Source organism: Phaethon aethereus, assembly GCF_964289735.1.
Source record: "Phaethon aethereus genome assembly, chromosome: 5".
In the NCBI taxonomy this organism is placed as follows: domain Eukaryota; kingdom Metazoa; phylum Chordata; class Aves; order Phaethontiformes; family Phaethontidae; genus Phaethon; species Phaethon aethereus.
In genome coordinates this window covers 65,753,203-65,768,001 of record NC_138579.1, presented here as the reverse complement: position 1 = coordinate 65,768,001, position 14,799 = coordinate 65,753,203, and the positions used below count along the sequence as shown (strand labels likewise).

At 37.9% G+C, this 14,799-nt stretch overlaps 1 protein-coding gene across 2 annotated transcripts in view; it reads left to right on the top strand.

Annotated features, from left to right (window-relative positions):
* Positions 1 to 10,417, top strand: part of ANO3 (anoctamin 3) — a gene marked incomplete at both ends in the record, with an annotated part of 202,382 nt that extends 191,965 nt beyond the window's left edge. For both annotated transcript variants that reach the window (XM_082001050.1, XM_082001051.1), the window contains 9 exons: positions 827 to 938; positions 2,185 to 2,242; positions 3,741 to 3,838; positions 5,290 to 5,435; positions 5,543 to 5,695; positions 6,390 to 6,537; positions 8,387 to 8,467; positions 9,379 to 9,484; positions 10,235 to 10,417. In XM_082001050.1, the coding sequence (XP_081857176.1) occupies positions 827 to 938; positions 2,185 to 2,242; positions 3,741 to 3,838; positions 5,290 to 5,435; positions 5,543 to 5,695; positions 6,390 to 6,537; positions 8,387 to 8,467; positions 9,379 to 9,484; positions 10,235 to 10,417 (1,085 nt within the window). The remainder of the gene's footprint in view (positions 1 to 826; positions 939 to 2,184; positions 2,243 to 3,740; positions 3,839 to 5,289; positions 5,436 to 5,542; positions 5,696 to 6,389; positions 6,538 to 8,386; positions 8,468 to 9,378; positions 9,485 to 10,234) is intronic.
* Positions 10,418 to 14,799: the final 4,382 nt, after the last annotated feature.

The following is a 14,799-nucleotide window of genomic DNA, read 5'->3' as shown; positions in this document are numbered from 1 at the left end:
TTTTATCAAGGTATTACATTTCAAGATTGATACATCCATCAAAGAAATTTGAAATTAAAAAAAAAAAATTAATTGTCATCATTATCACAGAGTTCTAATTCAGGCATAAATAATGTTCTACAAACCATAAGGAAAAACATCCAAGGCAGTGCGGACCCACACAGAATGCTTGTAGCCCTAGTACACATTTCTGTATTTCTTTAAAAAAAAAAAAAAGGATCTCCATCCTTTCCTCGTTGCATTAGAAACTGTTTAACACTTCGCAAGCATTGTGATAGGGAAGTCTTGAGGCTGAAGTAGTGGTCTTACAGAGGAGTATTTAGAAGGTGAGATGTTTGGGTGATAAACTAGTTGGCTGTTAGTTGCGTCTTCCCTCCGCTTTCCTTGGCAGCCCCTGTCTATTGCTCTGCTGATGCCAAGTGCTTTTCCTTTTTCTTTGGTTTGGGGTTTTTTTTTTTGTTATGGTTCTGTTTTGTTTTTTTTTTAATCAAGATACCTGTAGCCTTAAAATTAAAGATTCACACTGAATTCAGAACTTTTACATGGAAATGGAACAGGTATGTTCCCATAGAGTTGTGACCTGTTCTGTACCAAGGGGCTTGTATCGCCCGTTTCCGCACAGAGCCAACGCAGTCTGAGCTGGGGCGATGGTTTTGTGACCTGCAGACTGAACACTTTGAGGAAAAAAAAAAATTAAGTGCAACCTGATGGGGTATCATGACTTGAAACCGTCGCCTCTTTTGTTAGTGTTGATTGATCTGTGAGCAAGATTAGGCGAACTGGATTTCGTTTTTATTGAGATGATGTATATTGTGTCTTTCTGCAGAGCATCCGAGGACAGAATCTGAATGGGAAAACAGCTTTGCCTTGAAAATGTTCCTCTTCCAGTTTGTCAACTTGAACAGCTCCATCTTTTACATTGCCTTTTTTCTTGGCAGGTGTGTTACCTTTGCTAACTGCACTTAAAGGAAAACTTGCACAGAACTCACAATCCTTGCAAACTGTATAGGTTTGAAGAAAATACGGTGGCAGTTTGAACTGTAAGATTTAGATGCGAGTCAGTCTCTGAGGATAATTAAGAACACTAAATTAATATCTTTAACTGTATGTGAGGGTTGGACCCTTAAAATCTTTACTCATTAAACTAGGCAGCAAAAAGTCTACTTTTTAAGTGGGTCTATGTATGTGACTTTCCGACTAAATGAGAATTCAGAACCTTCGAAAATACAGCCACTTCCTAAGTGTGGGTCTGTATTTAGCCCTGCACTTTATTCATTTTTTCCTGTTTATTCCCCTTTGGTTACATTTCCCAGGATCCATTTCTAGAAGCGGTAAATATTGTCTGGTAGGTCTCATACAACAGTAGGAGGCAGAAATTCTGGCTCCAATTTTTGTGTATATCTTTATCTCGGAGCATGAGATACTGGACGGGTCTAACCTTGGTTCTTCTTCGCTTCAGTTTCGTTACGATCAGGTTTATCATTCCTGCAGAACCTACAGAGTATTTCAGAATACCTTCGATAAAGTTTTATAATATAATTTCAGTTCAAGATTGTTTGGGAAAAAACCCAACGCCTCTAGTAAAGACTGTTGGTAATATCTGCTTGTTACATTCAGCGGTGCGTTTGCCATACGTTTCTAAGCTGCTTTGTGTCTTGGCATCTCCTGTGTCTAGTAGGACCAGGCATGGAGGTTATTTTTCTCATTTACTAACTTCCACTGTGGTCATTAAGGATTTTTATTCAGTTCGTTGTACAAGAATCTGTTAGATCTGTAAAAAGCATTTCGTTATATGGGTGTGGAAGTGATTTTATGCTTCTGTGTCTGAGTGTGCAATCCAGTGCACACTTCATGTGGGCAAGCAGATCCCTGTGCTGCAGTAAATTCCTGTGTATTGCAATGGTTTATCTTCTTAGGAGTAGATTAGAGAGCCTGAATATCTAACATCTAAAACCTACGAAGCTAGGATTTTTGTTCTGGATGTAATAAAAGCTTAGCATCTCTTGCAAAATGGTGGTTCTTGTTTGCATTCTGAAACCTCCGTATCCTACAGACACCAGATTTAAGCCTCTGTGATTTAATCTGTTTATATTTCATGAGTTTGCTCAGTGGATGTTGTGAAATAACTACTGATACAGGGTGTTCTTGGAATGTCCACTGAGAAAAAGAAATCGTATTTTCCAGATTTGCAGGCCGCCCAGGAAAGTACAACAAGCTTTTTAACAGATGGAGGCTGGAAGAGGTAAGCAATCCTATTTTGTCTTCTGAAATTTCCATGAGTAAGAAGGAAATGGCTGAAGGACATGAATTATGTCCAGTTTGAAAGATTTATTATTCCATCTAAGCGCAGTGAAGAGTAAACTTTTATTTATAGCAAAGGATAGGAAACAGGAGATGTGTTTTTTCTTCTGTGTTCTCCACTGTGCCGAGTGACTCTGCCCAAGACATGCAGTTCCTTCTGCCTCTGTCTTTGGGAAAAGCAAAAAGTGATCGTCCCTTACTTCAGAGGCACTACTAAATCCTGCATGATTGTAATCTCCTGTGTATGTGGAATTTTTGGATGGAAGACATAAGTACAATGCCATCAGCTTTTTTATCAGCTTCTTAAGCTTCTGCCAGCACAGGAAAGACATGTCTTGGAGCAGGTCCAGAGGAGCAACACAAAAATGATCAGAGGGCTGGAACACCTCTCCTATGAGGACAGGCTGAGAGAGTTGGGGTTGTTCAGCCTGGAGAAGAGAAGGCTCCAGGGAGACCTTATTGCAGCCTGCCAGTACCTAAAGGGGGCCTGTAAGAAAGATGGGGACAGACTTTTTAGCAGGGCCTGGAGCGATAGGACAAGGGGTAATGGTTTTAAACTAAAAGAGTGTAGGTTTAGACTGGATATAAAGAAGAAATTTTTCCACAATGAGGGTGGTGAACCACTGGCACAGGTTGCCCAGAGAGGTGGTAGATGCCCCATCCCTGTGGAAACATTCAAGGTCAGGTTGCACGGGGCTCTGAGCAACCTGATCTGGTTGAAGATGTCCCTGTACATAGCAGGGGGGTTGGACTAGATGACCTTTAAAAGTCCCTTCCAACCCAAACTATTCTATGATTCTGTGATTCAAAAGCAGAAAAATAGTATTTTCAAAATTTAGCTCGAAAATGTGTTAGAATTGCACCTCCCTGGACGTCACTAGCATGGTCAAGTTATCTCTTATCTCTGAAAAACAGGTTTCTTCTATTGAACCTAAGTAGCCAAAGAGTAAAATACCATAACTTTGTAGGCCATGGTCTAAAAAAAGTTTCTGTAATTAGTAAACATTTTAATATGGCAATTTATATAGTTAAGATACTGGAGATTGAGCTACTTTGATTCATTTAAGATACTGGAGATTCAGTGCCAGAGATTGAGCTACGATGCCTCTGTTTGAACTTAGGATATTACAAATGAAATATTGCTCCATTCTTTTGAAATTAGTACGTATGTATTGGTCTAAGTGAAATGGATTACATCATTTATCATATACCCAGCACACATACCCTTACCTTAGGTAATACGATCTAGTTCTCCAAGAAATAATATGTCTAAAGGTTGTTCAACTAAAGTCTCTGTTAATATTTCTGTTATTAGTATTTCTTTTATATATATTTCTTTCATTAAACATATTTGAATATTTTTCACTCGCCCTCTGAAAAAATAAAAATGAAAGGAGTTCTCTGATTTTAACTATCGATCTTTTTCCATTCCGTTTCAGTGTCATCCCAGTGGCTGCTTGATAGATTTGTGTTTGCAAATGGGAGTTATTATGGTTTTAAAACAGATGTGGAACAACTTCATGGAACTAGGCTATCCGTAAGTTCAGATGTTAAAATTTGTTGTACAAATAATGATTACACATCAGTGTGATTCAGTGATAGGGAAAAATATTTTTATGTTTGGAGAATGTTTTGACTTTTTGCATCTCACACACTGTAACTTTATTCCCAAGGGAAGCATTAACTGCTGCTCTCGGGGAGATAAAGCTTCTCGGGGTATGTTAACCATCTAAATTGTTTATTGTGATTTCATTTTCCATAATACAAACAAGAGCTGTTCAGCAACTGAAGAGAGGAATGAGCTGAGAGTCTTACAGTTCTCTTGAAACTGGAAGAATGTGTTTTCAGTAAAAGGTTGCTCATCAAGTGTTACTTTGATCAAAGTCTCAACCTTGAAAATAATGCCAGGAAGGGCTATGCTCACAATCTGCAATCTCCTGCCAATGAGGGGCAGCGGACTGCATTGTTGTGAGACATGGATTTCTGAAAAGAAGAAACCTACTTCAAGGTTTCCTGTCTTCTCAGCCCAGCAGCATCTTAAATCTGTCTAGAATTTATTTTAGAACATATTTACATTCCTTTATGGAAAGCGGTGTTTTGTAACACTTTTTGCAACCGAGGCAACAGTTGCTCCTTCAATAACAAGAGAGATCAAGAGCTAAACACTAAAGTAGCGTGAGAAAAAACAGCAGCCTAAAAAGACTTCTAAGAAAATTATTTCCCATCTTCAGTCTCTTTTCAGTAATATCTAGAAACAAATAATAGTCTTTAATTGCCACCTGTGTCAGTACTGGATAAATATTTTCATTTGTATGACACTTTAAGTTGTGGGACTATTAATATTTATAACTACTTTGTGAGAAGACCTCTGCACAGCTTTATAAAAAATAGTCTTAAATATTTGCAGCTACAGCAACACCTTTTTAGATACTTTTTCCTGCTTCAAGAAAAAAATATCCTGTAGAGCATCTCGATCTTTAGGTTTGTTCAACAGTAGTAGACATATTCTACTATTCAATATATTCTAGTATCATATAGTTCTCCCTGAGCTCCACTTATTTGGTTTGTCTTTTACAGGATTAAAAATAAAGCATTATTTACTTTTTCAGTGCTTTCACTATGCATGATTTTTTTTTTCCCCTGTTCTTTTTTTTATTTAGGCATGCAGGTAAATCTTACAAAGAAAGTCTATGCAAGCAAATTCCATATTCTGAAAAGAGTATTTGTACAATGCCTAACATGCTACATTAAAGACATAATTAAAATTGTAATGCAAAATTTTGAGAACTTTTGGAAGTTCTTTGAATTGTATCTTATATGTAAATATATATATATAAAATAAATATATATTGTAAATATTTCCAGAAAATACCTAAGTAAACATCCAGATGCTATTCAAAATAGTCCCACTTACTTCCAAACAGTACCAGCAAGTACTGTAAATTACTGAGCAAGTACAGTCAATAATGCTCTGTTTATCTAATAAAGTTTATTACAGAATTGGTGGTCACGACGCAAAATGAAGAGAGGAGGGCAATTAATGGAGCATAAAATTTCTCTACCTCAGTGGGAAAAAGATTGGAATCTGCAGCCTATGAATCTCCATGGTTTAATGGATGAATACTTAGAGATGGGTGAGCATTTTTAAGAAAGTGTTGATTTTCTTAAGAAACTGGACCTATGTTGCACATTAAAAGAACTTTTGCATTTCCAATTTTTAACCATAGAAATGCCTGTCTAGTTTTACAGTTTGGCTTTACCACCATCTTCGTTGCTGCCTTCCCTCTGGCACCTCTCCTGGCGTTGCTTAACAATATCATAGAAATAAGGTTAGACGCGTACAAGTTTGTCACTCAGTGGCGAAGACCTATGCCTGCAAGAGCAACAGATATAGGTGAGAGAACCTAATGACTGTCACTGTCGGGGAACATCTTCGTGCCTCCTTCTTTAATGAAGCTTGACCCTTGAAATATTTCATGTGTCAAGAGTGAAATTGATAATGTAACCTGCAGATCTCAGTGACAACTCTCCTGTTAAGCAGCAAAAGGATACTCAGCTGCTTAGCTAAGAGGACTCCTCAAATTTGCTTTCCATTTCCGGTAGGGCTCATAATAGTTGGAATCTTGAAAACAGGCTAAATGGTATTTTAGGCTCTGGATTTGTGGAGCTCTGGGTCTAAACTGCTATCTAAAATCAATAGAATTTAGAGATTTAATGCAAGGACTAAATTCACTTCTGGTTTAAAACTGAAGTAGACAAAAATAAGAAATCTCTTTCCAAAAGCTTCCATTTGGCCTTTATAACAAAAAATTATGGTTATACCTTCTGTTGCGTAGCTATTTCTTCTCAGCTGGGTGTACCCTACTGTAAGACTTCACTTAAGTGGAGCCAGTGGTGGCGGGAATGTGGAGACATGGCTTAATCTTGACTAGCGTTTTTGAATGAATAATTGTTTCTCAATAAGAAAGGAAGTCTGTATGACTAATGGTGACTTCAATATCAGTATTGAAGTTAAAGTATGACTTTATATGACTTAATACAACTGTAAAAAACTAATGACTTCATTTGTCATTTCTCTTTTTTTCTAGGTATCTGGTACGGAATTCTGGAAGGAATTGGAGTTCTGGCTGTCATCACCAATGCCTTTGTTATTGCCATTACTTCCGATTACATTCCCCGTTTTGTCTATGCATATAAATATGGTCCTTGTACAGATCAAGGGTACAGACAAGAAAAGTAATTAAGATATTCTTTATATATGCATGTATATTTCAGTGGAAGCACGTATTTGCTACTGTCTTTCTATGTTAACATACTTAACGTGTATCAGTAATATTTTACCTTTTACATCTGTGCAAACCTTCACAGGTGTTAAGTGCAAGTAACTCGGCCGTTCCAGAGAGTTTGCAAATTATCTCCACAGTTATATAAGCGGAAAATCACGTCTTCCCTTCTGAATGCAAACAACAAAGTTCAATAAGCATCATAGCAGTTTTCAGGCTTTCTCTAGATAAGGTTTTCTTCTGTTCTGCAATAGTTCTGGACTATTGCACCTCTTCTCCCACTATGCTCCCACACATGTATATACGCTCCTGTACTCTCTTCTTATCTGAAGCTTGGTTTACACTCAAACTCCCCACCTGTTTCTCTTCAGAAATGCTTGCAACCAAGCTCCAGCAAGATTGGCCTTGACAGTATTTAGCCTGAGTCCATATACAGTGTATCTTAGCTTTCAGCAAGCTATCTTGCCAGTCCTTGCACCACCAGGCCAGTTTCCTGCCCTTCTCTCCAGACACTTACCAATGTCTCTGAACTGTGGGCCACCATGCTCTGGCTGCATTTCCCTGCCATGGCCTTTTACGTGATCTAATCAGATCACGGTACTTGTTGGCATCCCCTCTTTCATTTGGAGACCAGTGCCCTACAGATGTTTTCAGGGGATGGTTTTGGAGGGGTTTTTTGGGTTTTCGTTTTAATATGGGAATTGAGGTTACCTTGAGAAAAGGAGGCATCACCTTGCTAAGACAATAACATGTCTCTGTAGCACAACTTATCTTCTTTATTGCACTGGAGGAAGGTAAGAGTGAAAGCATCAAGGCTTGTCCAGGAAGCCAGAACCGCTGCATTCACAGACTGTGCCTCAGCTCAAACCACAGGCGCCTGTCCTCCCTCCCTCCCTCCCTCCCTCGTTGCTCCATCTCTTGTGATTCAAAATAGAGATTTACTCATCCTGTGCTGCCACAGGAAGAGAGAATTTAAGGGCAAAAAGAATGAGGCAGGATAGGACAAGAGAGACCACAGCAGAAAAATGCTATAGAGAACTATGTGATTCTATTTCTTCTTTTGCCAGTAGTGATTTGAGGTGTCACAGCAAATCTGAATGTTCAGGAGGTGTAACAGGATCCCTGATGCATCTCTTTTTAAGTGTTCTTTGCCTTTCAGAAGGCCCTTTGTTACATTACAGGACAGATTTTGAAGAAGATGGGATGTCTTACGTGTCCGTCGTTTTCCAAGAATAGATAAAAATGTCACTCCTACAGTCATAAATTCAATATGTTTATGTGATTTCTGTCCTTAATACTAATAAATTGTTGCCTTTAAGGTGGCTGTTTGGTATACATGCACTGTTCATTTTACTGTTGTGAAAATGCTTTTTTGATTCAAGTTGTAAAACCTGTCATTTTTTGGTACATGCTGCATGGTTGGTGTCAGATTCTGCAAGGATGTTAAATTATTCCCCTCTCTGCCTCTCTAGCTGACTTTCTAAGTTCAGTAATTTTAGGAGACAGTGAAGAACACTGTTGCAACAATTTTTTGATTTCTATATGCTGGTAGGTAAGAAGCAAAACCATTAAAAGTGCTGAAAATGGATTTTTAAATGGTGTTATCCCTGAAACAAACATTATTTGTTTCTTTCCAATAAAAGTTTGCTTCTCTGCTTAAAATTTTAGAATTGCTTTTGTCCTGATAAAAAAATAAAACAGTATGCTCACAATATGTGATAGCGCAATATGTTTACTTACAGGTTCTATGCCGTATAACCCCTTCATGAAGAAGGTCCTGACCCGGTGTCTTTTTCTTTCAGATGCTTAAAAGGATATGTCAACAGCAGTTTATCGGTATTTGATTTGAGTGAACTTGGGATGGGATACTCAGGATACTGTCGGTATGTTTCGATGCTCTCCCTTCTTACGATATGGGCATAGACATTAAATTGAAAGTCAGTGCTTAAGTTACGGGCCAGAATAGTTTTCTTTTTTGCCTGTAAAAGCATTGGAGTTCAAGTTTGTTCGACATGGAAGCCTCAGGTGCAAACACTGTGTGGTAGGACGCAATGCTAACACACTGGAAACCTGTGTTCTGAGCTTTTCCAGGACTCTTGCAGGATGTATCTTTCATGCTTCTATGAATTATTTCATGTTGAAGTTTCTCCAGCTGCCAAGAAGGGTAAAAATTCTCATTTCAGTTTTGTTAAGCTTTCTGAGGTCTATTAATTAAAATACACAATTAAAATTTTTGTTGTGGCTCTAACGCAGGTTGAGATCCCACACAGTTATGCAAGATGAATACAAGAAATTTAGCATGTGACGTTTAGAATTTAGAATATTTCGAATACGACATTGCATGAGTGCACTCTTCATGGTTTCAGATTTAGTTTTATAGTGAGAGTTAGCTTGAATTGACTAAGGAGTTACAGAATCGTGTTACATTTGTGCAGACTTTGTCTGGAGAATCTCAAATGCGTATAAGCAAGTACAAGAACCAATTTAGAGTCAACACACTTAACGCTCCAAGCTGTCAGCTTTGTAACAACAAAAGAAATTGCTCTGGATTTTGTGTCAAAAAAAGCGTCAAAAAAGGTGTTAAAAAAAGCAAAAAGTGTCATCTTCTAAGCAGCCCTATTTAACTGCCTGCATCATGGACTATTCTTCTCCTTTTCTGTTTAATTCCTCTTGAGGTATGCTTTCACTTCAGCTTCTCTTCTTTGAGCCAGATCTGGGGTAAACTAGAGAACTCTTCACCATGTTCAGGTTTTTGAGCACAGGCTAACTTACTGGGTTTTTCATTTCATTACAGATATAGAGATTACAGAGCCCCACCATGGAGTTCAACTCCGTATGAATTCACTTTGCAGTTCTGGCATGTCCTGGCAGCACGGCTGGCCTTCATCATAGTATTTGAGGTTAGTCATGGAAAGGAATAGTTCCCTTCTACCTCTTCAAAGTCTTTTTTACCATAGTCCTGTAAATAAATTGTTAGTATCATCAACTGCTTCTTCGTTACACTTCCGAGAGAAAAAAAAAAAAAAATGCCCCCCCCCCAACTGTTGTCAGTCAGCCTCTTCAAATTGAATTGACAGAGCATGCACAGATTTTAAAGTCCCTTCAAAATCGTATTTCCTAACATTCATCTTATACATCATGTTGGTTCCCAACTAAATGTTTCGTGTTTTATTGAAAAAGAAGAAATGCAACTTACATGTACAGTAAGCACGGTTATTACAAGTTAAAAATCTGTGTCAGGAGAACGGTAAGTGATTCTAGCCCAATATAAACGTAGAAATGTGTGTCCTAACTTTGAAGAACACGTTACGTACTGTCCAGGAAGCTGGTTACTTCAATTACAAGCTCTTAACAAAGACTGCTTGTAGGTAGTGTTTGCTGCTGTTACTCAAACTAGCATGTCCTGCAGTCACTTAGGTCACTAGCTATACCCTTAGTTTTACTTTTCAGGAGATTTCATCATTTTGACATTTCTGGTAGACTGCTCATTTACTCCGATATGTGTGGGTCTATATATTAAAGGAGTTGCTTTACAGTCATGAATTAAATCTCAGCTCCAGTTTTGCCACGGGCTTTCAGGCCCTAAAATGTGGTCCTAGAAATGAATATTTATGCATCTTTGAAGCAATTATTTTTGTTCTTCTTTTCAGCACCTTGTTTTTGGCATAAAGTCTTTCATTGCCTACCTGATTCCAGACATGCCCAAAGACTTGTGCGACAGAATGAGGAGGGAGAAATACTTAGTCCAGGAAATGATGTATGAGGCTGAACTGGAGCATTTGCAGAGAGAAAGGAAAAAAACCGGGAAACAGTATCACCATGAATGGCCTTAGTCAATACCATGCTGCAGCAAAAAGGCTGTTTGGAAATTGAAGAGTGCAGTCGCAAAATGAAGTCAGAGTCCGGCATCAGTGTGTGAGATTCGCGGTGTATATATGTTCTTGCTGGGAAGAACAGTTGCAGGCTTTGGTGGGAACTGGAAAATAGATGCTTCTGATGAAGAAAATGAAAAGCCTTACCTGGTCTGTGGTGAGCACCAAGGACAAATGGCACTCAGGAATGTGCAGACAGATAAAAAATTTGGATGCTCTGGTTTAAAAAAAGGCAATGAGTTTTCACGCTGTTCATGAAGATACTAACAGCATAATGAAAATTAAAAATTACCGTGAACTTATACACTAAGGGCATGACTAAAACAAACTTACATGATATCCTCTACTTCTACAGCTTCTGATTGCTCAGCTCCATCTGTAATGCCTCTGAAGAAAAGAGCAGTTGTTGCCTTTGTGGCCATAACTTGACATAAATGATCTTTCAGGCTTACTGTTTTGTCAGGTTTGTCCTAGTCTCTTGTTGAGATTGTGGATGTGGTCCTGCCCTAAAAAAAAGGGTCTATGGCTGCTTAATATATACTATGCAGTTTAAGATTTGCACATCAGTTGTCATCAATTTATCTTTCTAGTTGAAAACCAAAAATTCTAAATTCAAGAACAGCAGCACGAAGAGATGCGTCGCATTGCCCATATTGCAGCTATATTTGAAAATGACACGGCTGTTGAGTTGTCTTTCCACTGCCGTGTGCAGAAAGGCCACCTCCACAGGCTTCCAGGAGGAAGAACTGTCATTTTCATGCTCTGATGTAGCATGCGGATGTCTCGCTGTGTTACTGTTCCCTTTGACTTGTCTGGGCAATGATTCCATGACTTCACAGAATGCTAACTTGAAATATTCTTCATCCTGAATATACAATTAACTCTTTATAGTATGCAAGCTTATGCAGATATATATCAGACATGCAGTATAACGTTGTGACCTGCTTGTTCAGGGAAGGAGAAGCAGAGCACTTTATAACAATGCTCTTCTTATTGTAATAGTAAATGTTCCAGTAACGTGCACTTCTTTTATTGGCCTAAATAAGTCAAAGCATGGAAGTTAGGTACCGGCGGATATGTATACAGACTGTATATAAATGCACACACACACAGTGGTTGGTTTTAGATTTATGCCTTCTTACAGCTTCGGGGGGGAGGGGGTTGGATAAAATCACTATAAAAGGTAGATGTTCCTGTAAAGAATGACATTTCAGTTTTTACGTGCATACAGCAGTGTTGCTTATGGTTATAGTCACAGTTTGGTGATGAAATTGTCTATCACTAACATTTCATAATGTGGGAAAGGATAAGCACTTAATTCAAACAATTTAAACAAGTGTGCAGGGTTCACCTGCAGAGAAGGGAGTGGAGAAACAGTTACAATAATTCTGTTTCTCTTGCACAATTTTAAATAATGCTTCTCTATACTGGATGAGAAAAATTTAAAAAGCGAAGAGTGAGCAAAGCACAGTAACTATGAAGGCTACAAATTTTAACATTATTTTTAGGGATAAAGCTGCAGCAAAATCACTGCTGACAGATATGAAAAGACCTGAATTTTTACTACTTACAGTACCCTATTGAAACAAAAAGTGTGATTCCAGTATTCGCTTGCATGTATTAGCACAATCATTTTATTATGCCATATCAAATTAATTTTAAGAGTCAGGAACCCATCAGAGTGGATGAGTATGATCTATTGTATCTAGGAGGCCTAGCATCAGATCTTAAGTTCTTTAGTTGTTTCACGATATTCATGAGATTTCTTGGTCAATTCCAGCTCTCTGTGACCAGACAAGGCAACTATAGGAGTATCTACAGTATTGCACAAAGGAGGAAAGAAATTGGAAGCTATGGTCTAATCAGATATATTATTAGTTCTGTCATAAAGGGCTGGTGGAGCTCAGCTTCCCGTATTCTGGAAAAGCTGTTTTGTTCCTTCGTGTTCGGGGTTGTGCGTTAAGTTCCTTAAGGAGTTCTTATCAGAAATAATTAACGTGCTCTCCTCAATGCTTATGGAATCGCATTGTTTGATTTAATTTATTGTCTCTCTCTTTCATCCTGTGGAATATCAAGCACTGTTTGACAGCATTAAGCGTGTGTCACAGCTTCTGTTTCTGTGCCACACAACGGTAGAACTTCAGTTTTTCAGAAGGTCACAGATGAGCTCTCTTTTTAATGTTTTCTCTAAAAACAAAATGCCTTGGCTGGCCCAAGGCATAAAGATACAGGATAAAATTAGAAAATTCAAATCAGAACTCAAAATCAGAAAATTCAAGATCAGAAATATTGATTGATTGTTTTATACTTTCCTGTTTCTGCTGTGGATATTAGCACGTGTCAGTACATGCTTAGGAAAATTCCAGTTGGACTTAAAAAACACATAGGCAAGAAAACCTTTTTGTATTTGACATTTAAATATATGTAGTATTAATGGTTTTCAACACTGGTGTATAAGAGTATATCAAAGGCAAGTATGTAGATCTGACATTGTGCATTTTGCGCACTGAAAAAGCACAAGAAGTTTTGGAGAAACACTGTGTGTGTTCCTTTATTTTTGGATGACATCAACAATGTCTAAGGGTTTTGCCACTATCTAGCCATTTGCTTAAGCTGAGAAAACTTTTTGCTAGACTTTGTTTAGTATGCTGTTTGCATTGACTGCACGTTATTTTACTAAAGTATAAGGCACACACTGTCCTCAGGAATAATGTATTTTATGAATGGTGAATGATCTTTTCATATTCTAAATATTGTCTTTCCAAACAAATGACCAGTATGAATAGACTGCATGCAAGCTGCGTTTGTGAAATCCGACAAAGCTTTAGAACTTCAATTTGTGCAAAAACGCTTTAGATCATTGCAGATCTAATCTATGACAACTTTGCTCTATGCATGCGCCCTTAGAGAGACTGCATGAGCAACTAGATATTTTTAAATACAAAGGATTAGTCCAAAACGTCTTAATTATTCCTAACAAAATTCCGTGTTCTTGATTCAGACAAAAGGAAGTTCCATTTCAGAAATAGCAAAACCTCCGCATACATTATACACATCTCATTCCTTATGACTTTTTATTCTAAATTTGTGCCTAATGTGTGAGATCTGAATTCTGGTGACTCAAAAAGGAAAAAAAAAGAATTCTACTTCGTTAGCCATCGTAATGAGAGGTTCCTTCTTAGGGGTCAAAGTCCGTCTCTGTGTAGACGGATGCATGAAGAGCTCGGTATTCACAACTGAGCACTAACAGGGCTGCCTGAAGATTGAGCACAGGCTCTCAATTTGTTACGCTGTAATTGAGTTTTCTTACCAGAAACACAGCACAGTGATGGAGCATCCTGATAGAATACTGATATTTGGAAACAAGGCAAACCACATGATGGCTATTTTCTTATTTTTCTTTCCTACCCCTTTTTGTTAAAGGATTTACAGAGAAAAATTAGATGAACATTGAAGTTAATATCGATGATGACAAGGCTGAAATTTCCATAGTGATGATGGACAATAAGTGGGTTTTTGATAGATGTTTCTTTGGAAGTACATGTCTTCATTACTACAAAACAAAGATTGGCTGTTGCTATGCCCTTTTCTGACACCAGGTTGTCTTAAATTGTGTTCTGAGGATCAGTTAGGTTCAGTTCTGTCCCGTTGAAAACTCAGAAGAAAAATATCTGGAGGGCCTAGTGAAAATAGGTTAATAGGTACATAATTTAATGCATAAATTCATAAATCTCCTGAGGTTTCCTTCATGAAGAGTTCTGCAGAAGGAAAAATACCTTGGGAAACACAGCTTTAGCGTGAGTGTTAATATGGGGATAGGCAAGAACTTTGGTGATATTTTATTCTTAACGTGCCGTTAAGATCATCAGTCTAATGTAAGTAGTGCACGTCTGCTGTTTCCTTGCTGCAGCTTCTTCCATTGCAGACTCCAAATGGGAGTGCTGCCGGAGAGAATTTCTGGAGCCATGGGATCCAGTGGCATTATCTGCAAAGTCCTACATGGCATCTTGGGATTTATTAATCTTCTGTGTGATGTCACAGCTCATTCAGGGGCAAATTAATACAAACATGTTTAGAAGCATATAATTTTGATTAACTGAAAATGATCCTTGTCCATAAAATGAAAAGAGACGGTTCATAGATAGTTAACTTAAAAGTGCTACAAATTTTAATTAAAACTATTAACAAACCTAGATTTTTTACATACACTAGGGAATGGTCATATCAATGAAACTCATTTTATACAAACAGCTAAATATGAAGGCAGTAAAGTTAATGAGAAATGAAACAATCATGTTTTGTATTAAGTGTTACGTAGGAGAAAAAGGACAGAGATAAAAACA